This window comes from Buteo buteo, chromosome 2 (genome assembly GCF_964188355.1).
Source record: "Buteo buteo chromosome 2, bButBut1.hap1.1, whole genome shotgun sequence".
In the NCBI taxonomy this organism is placed as follows: Eukaryota; Metazoa; Chordata; class Aves; order Accipitriformes; family Accipitridae; genus Buteo; species Buteo buteo.
In genome coordinates, this window is record NC_134172.1 from 38,520,386 (window position 1) to 38,534,100 (window position 13,715).

Consider the following 13,715-nt stretch of genomic DNA (forward strand, 5'->3'; position numbering starts at 1 on the left):
TTAGAAAGAAAAATTACAACTTGAGGTTTCCTTTCAGTACATTCAGGCCCTGTGTTATGAGCACACTCAGATTTTTGCAGTGTCTGCAATGGTGCTATGTTGTGCTCATCATTTCTTCTCTGAGGTCCTTTAAAAAGATAATGATGTTAGGCAAGTGTTTTACACGGTTCTGTTGGAGCTGCTATGATGTAAATGGGATAAACAAAAGGTTCCTGCAGATAATTCATCTAGATCGCCTAAATTCTCTACAGGGTATGAAGCATAATGGTTCCCCTGACATCAAATTACATCCAGATAAATCAATCCAGCTGAAAGGTGCTACTGCTTTTTTTTTTTTCTTGTTTTGTTTTAAATAAATTGCCTTGTATTTGGTGAATTGACTTCTTTGGTTTCTGAGTTGCATAGCTAATTTTTTAACCTTTCATTCTTCTTTTTCATTACAATGTATGCATTCTGTAAAAAGTAAAATAAAGATTGCAGGTATTAGCTATTAATCAAAGGTGAATGCTTTAGGTGTGGAATGGCTTTTAAAAAGTGGGTAGGGAGTTTTACATGTTAAGGGAAGATGAAGCATTAAAAAAAAACCTGCCTGTTGCGATACTGCAAGATGTCACAGCTGGAAATAGTCTTGGGTTTTATTTTTTAAGTGTTCTATTCTGTCTGTTGGATCTCTCTCTGACTTAAGTAGGTTTGAAGAATGCGTTGCGTATGTTGATTCACAGGAAGGGATGTCTGTACCACCTTGCTTCCATTAACCAGGCTATACTCTGAATTATCTTACTGGTGTTGCATTAGAAGAAAGAAGTATGTAGGTAAAGCATGTTGTTCTTCATTGTTGAACATACAGGTTTTTGCTATAGTTTTCTGCTATAAAAATAAGAATCTATAAACTTTACGGCTATTCTACTCTTAAATGAAAGATTAGTCCTTTTGCAGCAGAAGTTTAATAAATGGATTTTAAACATGTTTCGAAGAAGAGCACAGGCATGATCTTTGCATATTCTTTAGATAGAACTTATAATAGCTTTATGAGGTTTCCATCAGTGTATTTACAATTAGGTTACACAAACCTAAAGCAACTGATCCGTAATTTAGAACTTCTTGATGCAAAAACTCTGTTCTTTCAGCAGCTGTTTGTAATGCACCGTAAACAAGTCAGGTTTTGTGTAATGGCACTTCTTTGCAGGGGGGAGGACAGTGTTTTATATGATTACAATAAAATTATTTTTAAAATAATCAGTCTTAAATCTTTTGCCATTTTAGAATAGCAATAAAGATTTTGGTGCCCCCATCTTTCTTCTTGTTCCCTATTTGAAGGTACATAAAAAATTTCAAAGTAGAATTTTGATAATGGGGAAAATAAATGCACGTGACAACTACATTAAATCTTCTTTGTTTCATTTCACTAGTGAGACTCCTAGTAGTTGTAGGAATTTTTGTTTTGCTAGCTTTTTGTTTTGCAGCAGTGAGGCTCACTTAAGTAATTTTTGGCTGCTTATTCTGGCCTTTGTGGTGCAGTTTGCTTACCCCCTCCACCCATAGGGTTGTTGCAGCTCTAGGGAGTGGGGACAGGGGAAGCTGCATTTGTAACTGGATTAAAAATACAATTCAGAGTAAAAATAACCTTGAAATTGTTGGGTGTTTTTAAACTAGTCCATTAAAATGATTCATGCTGTTGCTGTGCTTTTTCTTTCTGTTAAGAAAATGGGAAGAAAAGATATAATATTTGTAGATATACCAGATAAATTGAGAGAAATTAAGTAAACAATAATCACAGAAAGTAATTATCTTATTTGTAATAGAGGTTGTACATGTAGTTGATGTGTTTATTATATTCTTCCCCTTTAGACTCCTCCTAAAACACAGTCAACTTTTACCTGTAAAATAGTCTTAAGAGCACTTATTTTAAATTTTACAGGCTCTGAAACTGCTGTAACCAGAGTGTATGGGACTAGGATTGCAGCATCTAAATTGAATTGCTAAGAATTCTGTAAAATAACAAGTCGTCTCTAAAAATTAATCCTTTTTTTTCTTTCAAAACTGTAAGCTTTAGTTGTATCTAAACAAGTTTATTAGGTGAGAATCTGTTAAGTATGGAACTTTTACATTTTAATACCATGTCCCTTTAGAATAACTAGCAAAGCAGCATCAATTGTAATGCTGTTTGTGGAGTGAATTTTTTTCAGGCTATTAATTCCTTTTAATATATGTTACCTTTGGCAGCCTGTTTGAACTGTTTGTACAGTTTGTATATATAATGTATCAGATTAAATTCTTTTGAAGGCACTTGGGTTACAACAGTTACAGTTATACCAAAGTGGTGTTTAGAGAAAACACAGATATGCATTGAAATAGACTTTTTACTATACTAGACTTTCAAAACAGGGGCAAGTAATTAGTCTCCACTGCACTAGGGAAGGACAAGCAGTTATAATGTTTGTTGTTGCTGCTGGTTATATAGCAAGTTTTACTTGGAATACTGACTTTAATTAAAATATCCTGCCTTCATTACACCAAGTACATATATTTCTGGCTGCAGAAAACTGATAGCTCTTCAAAAATAAAGACCTTAGGAAAATTGTGGGTCATCTTCTCCAATGCTGTTTTCAAGAAAGATGGTACATTCATGACCCCTTGAAATTCTTTATTATATTAAGGCATATAATAAAGCCGTTTAGAGTTCAAATATTTGTAATGTATTAGTCCTCTTTTTTTTTTTATAATAGCATATGTAAGAAAAATAAAAATCTACTTTATGTGCTGGTATAGTGTTTAGGAAGTGGTTGAGTCATCAGTTACATTTGCCACCCCTCATAATTCAACACCTCCTCCCCCCCCCCCCCCAAAATCATAATGCCCAAACTTCTGTTTGGTCGCTTGTAAAAGTGGGGCTCAATTACACTTGCAAACAGTGTATTTTGACAATTAATGAGTAAAACCAGTCCTCATTATATTTTATTGTACTTAAAACATTGTTAGTTAGGTTGGAATCTGGCCAGTAGGGGTTCTCTGTAAACTCTGCCTGATGTGTTTCTCTTGATGTAACAGTACAGTCTTGTTGTTTCAGGGCATTAAGCTTTGTTTAAAAACTAATAGATGAACTAGTGCTTTAATCTTCTAAATGTAGAGCAGAAAGACAACTTGTACCGTAGTATCTGCACGAACACTAAGTCATGCTGTAGTCAGGCATGTTGGTCAGTCTGTCTTGACCTTGTTTACAGTTTGATTCATACCACTGTCATGGTCAATACTAAGATGAGCTTTATTGAATTTTGATATCAGAATTAGTAGCATATTATCTCAATATGTGTGTTCTACTTTAGTGTTATTAATTTCTTAAGAAAATAGTATTGGGTTATTTAAGGTGACTTGACTTTAAATGGCCATTTTTCTGTGGTGGAGATGACATTTAGCTGTCCATCGCCTTAGAGTGATGTGGATGTTACTGTAACTAGATAATTAATGCAATACTTAAAAGCGGCTTCCCATCTTGTGTCTGTCAGTTTTCTGACAAAGGAATCTGTTTTTGGTGTTGTAATCATCCTCTGTCTCAGCTTCCAATATCCAAGACATAAATCCTGCATTGTTTCATGAGCTTCCGTGAGCTTTGTGAGACCTTCCGTGTGTTCTAGCTAGGAGAATGTAGTGTAGTAGCTAGCTCTTCATCAGGAGTTCTTCCCTTTTTTTTTTCTCCTTTTGCCTGCAGTTGTCTTTACTGTGGTGTAACTGTCGAGTCAAATGCAAGCTCTCCTTCTTAAGTAAAAGAAAGTACAAAGAAAAATAGAGGTTGTTCATTTTTTCTAAGCTAGGCAGTCAATGGTTAGTTTGCAGAAAGGAGATGGGCAAAAGATATGAAATATAGCTTTGTCCTATACTCTGAAGTCTTTGGTAGTCTCTGTGTAACTGAATGCTTGCGCCAAAACCAGCTCCTTATTGACTCCTTATTAATATATTAACTGTGCATAGCAAGTTTAATGTATTTTTATATATTCAATATATGTATTTATATAGACTTGAAATGGGCTTGTCGTACATTATAAGGAAGAGAAGAAATCTAATGGCCATGTTTTAGCATTAATTCAAATAGCATGTTGTAGTTCTGAAGATATGCATTCTTAAATAACATCTGTTTGCAATTTTTTTTAAAGAATAATGTTCAAGCATCAGAAGCTCTTAAAACTGAAGTTGATGATTTGAAGAAGAAGCATGATGAGGCTGCTTCAAAAGTTCTCCAGCTCGAAGAAGATATCATGACTGTTACTCAAAAAGCCATTGCAAAAGAAACTGAGTTAGACAGGTATTTAGTAATTTTGTTGCTACCTTATTCTACTGTTTCATTCCATAGGTGTTTTTTCAAACTAACAATTTTAATGTATGCATTGTTTTTCTATATTAATAGTTCTGTACTATTAATTTGTCAATGTCTTAGTCTGAAGGACAAACTGAAGAAAGTGATGCTTGAGAAGGAGCAACTTGAATGTGGGTTAAAGACAGAAAAGGATGAAAAAGAACTTTATAAGGTAACTTTATTCCTTGTACCTGTATGCACTGAAATGAAGTGGTTTGAAATAAAGGTAATAACGTTTTATGGAGAAGTCTGATAAATTGAATTTATTAAGGAAAAAAGGAGATGGGTAACTTCTGTGAACAGATTTTTAAGACAGTTATAGATGTTCTCATATAAAAATGAATGAGGAAAATAGCATCTGAATTCATTCCATGACATAAAAAGGTCTCTAAGAAGGAGAATGGATCACCAATTTGTTAAAATGCAGGCATAGTAACAAAAAATAATAGATGCTAGTGAGGAAGTTCTTCAGTTATACAGTGCGTCACCCAGTAACCGGTTTTTTTAACACGCTTTTTTATAAGTAAATTACTTTTTACTCTTCTAAGTTCTTGCTCCAGACTATGTTTTCTAGATCCCTATTCTTGAGTCTTGTGCATAACTCTGAGAAGCTTTAGTAGGAGCTATATTGCATTGATTTTTACTAGCATAGCTGATTGCTTTTTTGCTGGCATTGAGATACACCCATATTTAAAATAAAATATAGTGCCCACCTCAAAGGCAAAAAAAAAAGTTTTTATATGCCAAAATAATGAAATCCTTAGGTTGTATGAGACAAGTCAAGTGTATTTAAAAGTTTATTTTTGTTCATAGGAAAATGTCATTATATGGCAGACAGTATTAGATATATACCAGAAGTAATAAAATCTCAAAACATCTTTCACAGGCATGGAATCTCTCTATAAATAAGCAACACAAATCATCTAGTCTGAGTGGACAGCACTTGAATGCAACAGTTGTCCTTTATTAGGCATAATGTGATAGACTCGATAACATGTTAAAAACAGCTCTAGAGTTGTTAAAGTAGTTTACTGTCTTTGGAAATGAATATTGCTGATATAATCCTGTTTGCTTATATGATTGCAGGTAGATACTACTAGAAGTTTAATTTCTCTCTAGTTTTCTTCAAGTAATTTCTTTTTTGCTTGTCCTTGGTTGTCTAGCATTTGTGAACAGGAAGAATTCTGAACAGCTTAATTTGATGTGGACAGAAGTCAGGGCCTTAACTTCTAGCTGTAGACTGGAGCTGTTGTTACATGATCCAGCTGAAAGAATTCTAGCCAGAAAATTTGTGCTGGAGGGCAGTGATATTATCAAATGTTTAATTTTTCTCTTTACCTGTTCTAATCCGTCTCGGAGATGAGTTAGAATTTAGTGAACACTTAAATGGACAGGTGAACAGTAGTTTTCATAACGTGGAAGAAGAGTTTGACGTTTTTTAGCATCATTACAGATACACTTGAAGAATACAGAAATAGAAAACACCAAACTAGTAAAAGAAATCCAGACGTTTAAGAATTTGGATGCAAACAAAGAAAACATGATATCGTATTATAAAGAGGAGGTTGGCAGATTACAGCTATTTATAGCTGAAAAAGAAAATATGAAGAAAGCTTTTTTGGTCTCCTCGTCAAACAAGGTAAGCATTGCTAATATAATTGGCCTGGTTTAAAATAAACATATCTAAGGTTGTATGTGTTTGACAAGACAAAGGAAGAGGTTGAAGATATCACCAGGGTATAGGCTGAGAGGCAAGAGGATTATGGTTTTCTCAGTATATGCAGAAAATGAGCAAAAGAGTGAATTTGGGTTTAGTTTTGCAAATTCTGAGCTTGGTGAGATCTCTCACGTGATGAACTGTGAGATGAACTATACATGAAAAAGGAATTTGTGAGTTCAGTAAAAGTGCATCAGTAAAAGTGGTGCACTCCTCTGAGTTGCTTTTAACTTCATTTAGAAGGAAGGAGATTGAGGAAAAGAGAAAAGTTAATAACGTAGCTATGTTGAGACTGCAGAGGTTGATGGAGGAGAAAAGAGGAGACATCGAAAGATGTGCTGAAGGAATTGTTAAGTAAATGTACTGTCAAGATATAATGATGTAAAACCTGAGAAAAGATAACATACCATATAAGTAGACTAAATTGACTTGAGAACTCAGCAATAAGAGTGCCAGTAGGACTTCTAAGGAAGAGGTGACTTTTGCTACACAGTGTGGTAGCAGTGTGGTTAGCAAGCAGTGTGCTATAGTAGGAAAGTGAAATTGCTGAAGAACTGGTATCTATGCTGCCAATGGTCTGGGTGGGGTTACTTCAGACTAGTTTTAGTGTGGTGCTGTGGATAGATGTATTGGGTTTCTGTGGCAAGGTTTTGGTAGCAGGGGGGCTACAGGGGTGGCTTCTATGAGAAGCTGCTAGAAGCTTCCCCTATGTCCGACAGAACCAGTGCCAGCTGGCTCCAAGACAGACCTGCCGCTGGCCAAGGCTGAGCCCATCACCGACGATGGTAGTGCCTCTTGTGATAAAATATTTAAGAACAGAAAAACCCCAACTGGGCAAGAGCGGTTGCAGCTGGAGAGAGGACTGAGAATATGTGAGAGAAGCAACTCTGCAGACACCAAGGTCAGTGAAGAAGGAGGGGGAGGAGATGCTCCAGGTGCTGGAGCAGAAATTCCCCTGCAGCCTGTGGTGAAGACCATGGTGAGGCAGGCTGTCCCCCTGCAGCCTGTGGAGGTTAACGGTGGAGCGGATACTCACGTGCAGCCTGTGGAGGACTCCATGTTGAAGCAGGTGGATACTTGAAGGAGGCTGTGACCCCATGGGAATCCCACGCTGGAGCAGGCTTCTGGCCGGACCTGTGCAGAAAGAATATCCCATGCTGGAGCAGGCTTGCTGGCAGGACTTGTGACCTTGCAGGGGACCCACGCTGGAGCAGTCTGTTCCTGAAGAACTGCACCCTGTGGAAAGGACCCATGCTGGAGCAGTTCATGGAGGACTGTCTCCCGTGGGAGGGACCCTGCGCTGGAGCAGGGGAAGAGTGTGAGGAGTCCTCCTCCTGAGGAGGAAGGAGCAGCAGAGACAGTGTGTGATGAATTGATGGAAACCCCCACTCCCCATCCCCCTGTGCCACTGAGAGAAAATCAGGAGTAAATTTAAGCCTGGGAAGAAGGAAGGGGTTGGGGGGAGGGTGTTTTTAAGATTTGGTTTTTTTCTCATTATCCTACTCTGATTTGATTGGTAATAAATTAAATTTTTTCCCCAAGTCAAGTCTGTTTGCCTATGATGGTAATTGCTGAATGATTTCTCCTTGCCCTTGTCTCGACCCATGAGCCTTTTGTTATATTTTTCTCTCCTCTGTCCATTTGAGGAGGGGAGTGATACAGTGGCTTTGGTAGGCACTTGGCATCCAGCCAGGGTCAACCCACCACAATAGAATACCTAGTAGGTGTTTGCTCCTGATGTACGTCTTCCTGTTCCGTTTCATCCAAAAGGAATGCAGTTTCTGTGCCCTGAGACTGTTCTGTCCTGTGATCTACAGTGTGATAGGCAATAATGGAATTTACTGGGAGTTTTGCTTCACAGATGACTTGATCCAAACTGGAGAGTTAATTTAGACACAGCCTTTGAGGCCAGCATGGAAAAGTCAGATTGACTTTCTAAGTGACACTATCTTGTGTATCTTGCCAGTCTTCTCACAGAAGAAGCAATCTAGATCTTGAAAGGATAGAAGTTGCATTAATGTGAGTTATGAATGTAAAATTTAAGTAGAAAAGTAGTGCTGTTGAGAATGGAAATAGCAAGAGGACAAAAAGGACATGCTATCTTGCTTTAAGATACATCTTATCTTGTTTTAGTCTCTTGACTGCTTTGCAGTTTTGTTTCTGAATGTGTTAAACTACTACTGTATTTTACTTTGAAGTAAAAACATGTAGGGGGTGTGTGTGTGTGCCAGTACCGAAGCAACCAAACATTTATGCCATTTATTAATCTTGGAAGTGCTTGTGATGTTTCTGGTGGGATCATTAACATTGTTTTACATATTTCAGTAAATATCAGCAGTTTTACAGTGTAACTGATCCATCATGTGCTGTAAAAATAGCTAAGGGACAGGACTTTGGGCCATTTCCTAGTCCATCTTCATAAATGTTTACAAAGTATATTAGTGTTCCTCTGGACTTGCTATGCTAAGTGATTATTAAAAAATTAACAAATAATGGACTAGAGATACCTGAATTTATGTCTAGACTCAAGAATATGAGATGCTTATGTCTTCAGGAAGACCAGAGGCTGCGAGTAGTTTATAGTAGCTTTAAAATTTTTAAAATTTTTTTTTTGGTGATCCTGAGCTTCTCCGATGAATGAGAGGCCAGTAGTGCAGCTTGATCAGTTGGCCCTTGGACTGCCCTGTGGAGCTGCAGCAGTGCTGAGAGTCTTAGTGGTGCATGCTGCAGCTTGCTCTTCATTACTTTTTGTTCTCGGTTCCTTCTGAAAAGCTTGTTGTGCAAGATCTTGGGAAATGGAGCCATGAGAAAAATACCCCAAAGCTGCTTTACAGTGTCTTACGTCAACTAATTGTAGGCATTGTAAGACTTCCTACTCTGTTGTTACCTGCAGTGTGTTACTGTGGGATGAACTTTGGTTTTGAAGCTGGATGACCGTTTGTGCCTGTCAAGAGTTCTATGGTGATAAGAACAAAGATATTCTGGAAAACAGACTTTTTTTGGTGTATGGTTAAAACTAAAGCTGAAAATAAAAATCTAGTATAGATAAAATAATAATAATATTTAAATTTGCCTTTATGTCATAGTGAAAAAAGTTTGCACACCATTGTTAGCAAAGAAGGCAAATGGGGAAAATGGTACTTTGTGTACTAACTTCTTGATTTAGTGGTTTTGCTAAAGTCACCAGGAAAACTTGGTTTTTCTTTCAAATGTTTGTAATCCCTCTACCAACATTTATTTAAGCTTTGAATTAAAAAATGATGGATTCTCTTCCCTCTCTTCTCTTTCCTAGGAGGATGCAAGTATTTTAAAAGAACAGCTTCGGAAGGCTGAAGATCAGATTCAGGCTAGAAAACAAGAAGCTGTCCTAATGTCAAAAGAGCTGAGCGATGCAGTAAATGTGCGAGATAAGACGATGGCCGATCTTCACAGTGCACGTCTGGAAAATGAAAAATTGAAAAAGCAGCTTGCTGATGCTTTAGCTGAACTGAAAAAAATCACAGCTTTGAAAAATGAACAGGTAAATCATCCGTACTTAGTACTGAAATTTATCTGTATTTATAAAATCTGACAGAGTTAGCTTTGCCAAGGTTGGGGAATAAAATATATTTCTGGATGATTAGTACAAATTATTATCAAATTCTCTTTTGGCACTTAAATGAAGTGCACGTTAGCTGATTTGGAAGGTTGGTAAGAAAGAAGATTTCTGCTACTACTTACAGCAGCTCCCCTCCACCACGTTATTTTCACAGAATAATACAGTATTTATCTGTGTTACTTTGAATCCTCTCCCTTTCTTAATTCTTTTATGTGAGCCATAGTAGCATTAACGTTTTATTCAGATAAGAAAAATGATTGGTAGAATTTTTTTTCATAATGTTCTTTCCTCATTGATGGATTCTTTCTTGATTCTTACGAGTCCTTCCAATATTTGTGGTCAAAGTTAATTTGCTTTAGTATTTATCAGTATAAAAATATTAATGTAGTGGAAACTGTCCTGACTTTCTTTGTCTTGGATAAAAATCTAATGAGGTAATGTAAGTTTCATCATTCTGACTTAAGTGAGCTTTGTACTGGATCTTCTGTGTCTGCAACTGCATTGGATTAATTGGCTACTAGGATTACTGTAATGATGTAGCAGTTTGAAAAAATATATTGAGCTGAACAGTAATTAAAATAGTGCAGTAAATATGAAATGAATAGTACAACCATCAAAAGAACTATTATATTGAAAATATCCAAGAATTACATATTTTCTAAGAATTTCAGTTATATACAATGTCTTTGAAATGCATCCTGAAAGAAGTAGCAGATCATCTGAGTGACTCAAGTTACCAGAAAGTATCCGAATACAGCATATATCCAGTTGGTAAATGTAGTCTGCTTAGCTTGTGTATCAATGTTACAGCTCAATTGAACCACTTCCAGTAGAAACATAGTGAGCGTGATGGAATACAGTTGTGGTCTGTCCATTTTTGCCACATGGTTATACTTGGCTGTAAGATAGCTAGAACACCTTCTGGAAGGTGTTCAGACTTTTGGTATACGTTCAGACTTTTGGTATACATTAATCAGCCTATTAGAATAAGAATCCTTTTCACCTGCTTCTGGTATTATCCCAGTGCCTATTTAATCCCTCAGTGTGTCCTGCTAGGAATGAAGTTCAGCACAGATGCTGCCTCTCTCTGCTGTACTACTGTATTCATTTCCTTCCCACAAATAAAGTAGGAACTTCTTCTGTACTTACATAGAGCATTATGCTTTCTTTAATTGAAAAAAGGCTTTTTGGGAAATAGTGGTATTTGAACAAAAGGGAGAATAGTTTCTAATTTTTTTTTAAGGAAACTTCAAACACAGTGGAGCATGAACTGCGCAGAGAAGTTGAAGATCTGAAGCTTCGCCTGCAAATGGCTGCTGACCATTACAAGGAAAAATTCAAAGAATGTCAAAAACTTCAAAAACAAGTAAACAAATTTACAGAACAGGCAGTAAGTAGAATGGGAGAAATTACACTTGCTTTTTGTAACTTTTCAGCAACTATTTAATTTCCTTCTGCAAAACCCAGTGCTTTTAAAAGGATCAAAACATGCAGTAAGCAATGGCTGTTGAATTTACCATTTTCTTCCATAAAGCTAAATTACTTCTATGATTCTTTTTACATAGTTGTTGAAACCAAGCATAGGATTTATAGTAGCTGGTGTATGTAGAAAGCTAACAGAGTTTGGCTGAACCTGTAAGTGTAACATTGTTCAAGGAAGAGTTTTGAAACCGAAGCAGGGAAAAATCAATAATTACTACCTCTGTTCAGTACCACTACCACCATAAAAAACACGCCCAAACCCGAGACCCAAAAGTGGGGCAAATGGAGAACTTGGAGGATTTCAAAGTGAAGTGGGATGAAAGCTTCCACAACACAGTATATAGTTGTATTCCATATGTATTTTGTATTCTTACCTCTGTTCTAAACTTTGTTCCATAAATAAATGGGGCTTTTGCAATGATGATGTGAGTCTTATGCCACCTAGTAACTGAACCTGTTAGTGAATTTCAAACAGGTTAGAGAGCAGAGCTCTGTAGAATTTTGTGAAAATTAGTGACTTTGAGTTGGAGAGGAGCTTAAATGGGGAAAAGGCATATGAGCAATAGCAAGATGTACAAATGTGAATTCTTAAGAAAAACAGACTTAAGCATTTCTGCTGTCCACAGAACAAATGGGGTAGTTACCCAGCTTTGATCCACAGATTGCTTTAAAAAGTTGTCTTCTCATCCAGAAGGTCAATGGTGAATGAGGTGTCATATCAGAACGCCTGTGGCTTTTCCTTAAAAATCTTCCACATCTTTGGCTATGTTGTACATCTGATCACAAACACCAGAAGTCCAGCACTCTTTAGTAATGCAGACTCCATTTTCTAATGGAGTATTAAAGTTGATGGATTTAAGTGTAACTTTTTCTCTAGAAAATGAGATTTTTCTAATAATTTGCTTAGAAATTACTGCTTCTAGGGAAAAATAATTTTATAAGGTAAGATTATAAAAATCACAGTCTGAGGCAATTTCAGTGTTAGTAGAATTAAGTATGTTTCCATATTATTATTATTACCTCCTGTTTTAATGAGCAATTCCATCTAGTCCAATTCTGGAGGAGATGATAGTGCAAGATACATGTTACTTTGTGCTTTGGCTTTCATTTAATTAAATACCAAAACAAAATTTCTTTTCACAAAGAAAATTGCAGGGCATCAACAGAAACTGACAGATGCATCTAACATTGAGACAGCTACTGCCGTTGTTACAGACAAAAAGTTGTCTGCATCTCCAGGTATCAACAGCTTAAATTTTGTCTATTTGTATCAGCCTGAAAGTGTTGTCTAATAGTATTTATAGTATAAAGTAGGTGGACTTGTTCTGTTTTAGCTAAAGCAGCGATTAGAAATGTGAAAATTCATCTAAAAATCTTGTGTCTTTTTTCAAGTGGTAACATTCCTAAATAGCTTCATGTATCTTTTTAAAACAGTTCAGTTGATATTTGTTAATGTCTGTAGGACTGAACTCTCAACTTTTTGTTTGATAGTTAACACAGAGTTGGTTTTGCCAAGCTAATAAACAATTAGTTAAAAAAAAAATCCTCCCCAAATTTGCAAGTTGTGTACAATAGCATGGTAATTTTGAAGGCATGTTATAATGTCTATCCACTGTAGCATTCTACTGTAAAATGAAATCTACTGAAAGGTTCTGATTATTTGATGGCAAGGTCAAGTCTATAGACTATTCTCATGATTTATAGGCAGCAGTGGTTTATTAGAAAACGTTTAACTAGGTTATAACTTTTATGAACTATTAAGTTCTTAAAAAACTGATCTTCTAAAACATAAACATATAATAGGTTAAAACTAAGCCTGGCTTATTATGCAGTTTAAATTGATAAATGCCAGTAAATGCTGACTAATTTTGTTTGTGTTTACTTTATAATTCACACATTCTTTCTGTCTATAGAGACTATGGGTTGTAATTTCTGTCAGTTTCCTCTTGTCTTAAGTAAATACAAGTGTTCCCTAAAACAAATGAAATCCCAGCAAGCTCAGTTACAGTATGTGATAGGTTGAAGTAGATTGCTGGGGTACTTCATGTTTTTACAGAAGAATAAAATATCTAGCATGATATCATAAGGCACATATTCGGGTGTTTACTTGGGAGCTAAGGGGAGAGGTGTCGGTCTGGTTTTGTTTGTGTCTTTTGGTTTGTGGTTTTTTTTTTTTTTACATTGACCTTTGTAGTATGTATGTGTATATTTATGTTCATCTTCAGTGTGTGAGAGAACTGAACACAGACTTGTCAGTGTGACTGCTGATCTTATGTATCACTAGCCACATGATACTGATTGTCTGTGATTAACTATTTGCTTAGATAACATGGAGTGCTCTGTTCTTATTGCACTGTCAAATTTGGCTTGTCATCTCTCTTATACAAACTGTATTTGTGGAACAAAAAATCAATTTTCTTGTTTTTTCTTCAATGTTCACAGTTAGCCCCATTTCATCTGACATAGTTTCGGAATTCATGGTAAAGGAGCAAGTACGTGAAATGAATAAAGAAATTGCTGAGAAAACAGAGAAGTATAAGAAATGCAAGCAAATGTTGGCAGTAAGTAAA

At 36.2% G+C, this 13,715-nt stretch overlaps 1 protein-coding gene across 6 annotated transcripts in view; it reads left to right on the forward strand.

Annotated features, from left to right (window-relative positions):
* TAX1BP1 (Tax1 binding protein 1) overlaps positions 1 to 13,715 on the forward strand; it is a 62,862-nt gene that overhangs the window by 30,155 nt on the left and 18,992 nt on the right. For 2 of the 6 annotated variants that reach the window (XM_075051391.1, XM_075051399.1), the window contains 7 exons: positions 4,149 to 4,297; positions 4,400 to 4,520; positions 5,802 to 5,987; positions 9,358 to 9,585; positions 10,907 to 11,053; positions 12,291 to 12,384; positions 13,588 to 13,706. In XM_075051391.1, coding sequence (XP_074907492.1) covers positions 4,149 to 4,297; positions 4,400 to 4,520; positions 5,802 to 5,987; positions 9,358 to 9,585; positions 10,907 to 11,053; positions 12,291 to 12,384; positions 13,588 to 13,706 — 1,044 coding nt within the window. The remainder of the gene's footprint in view (positions 1 to 4,148; positions 4,298 to 4,399; positions 4,521 to 5,801; positions 5,988 to 9,357; positions 9,586 to 10,906; positions 11,054 to 12,290; positions 12,385 to 13,587; positions 13,707 to 13,715) is intronic. The other 4 variants (XM_075051410.1, XM_075051420.1, XM_075051440.1 and 1 more) reach the window with 4 other exon arrangements.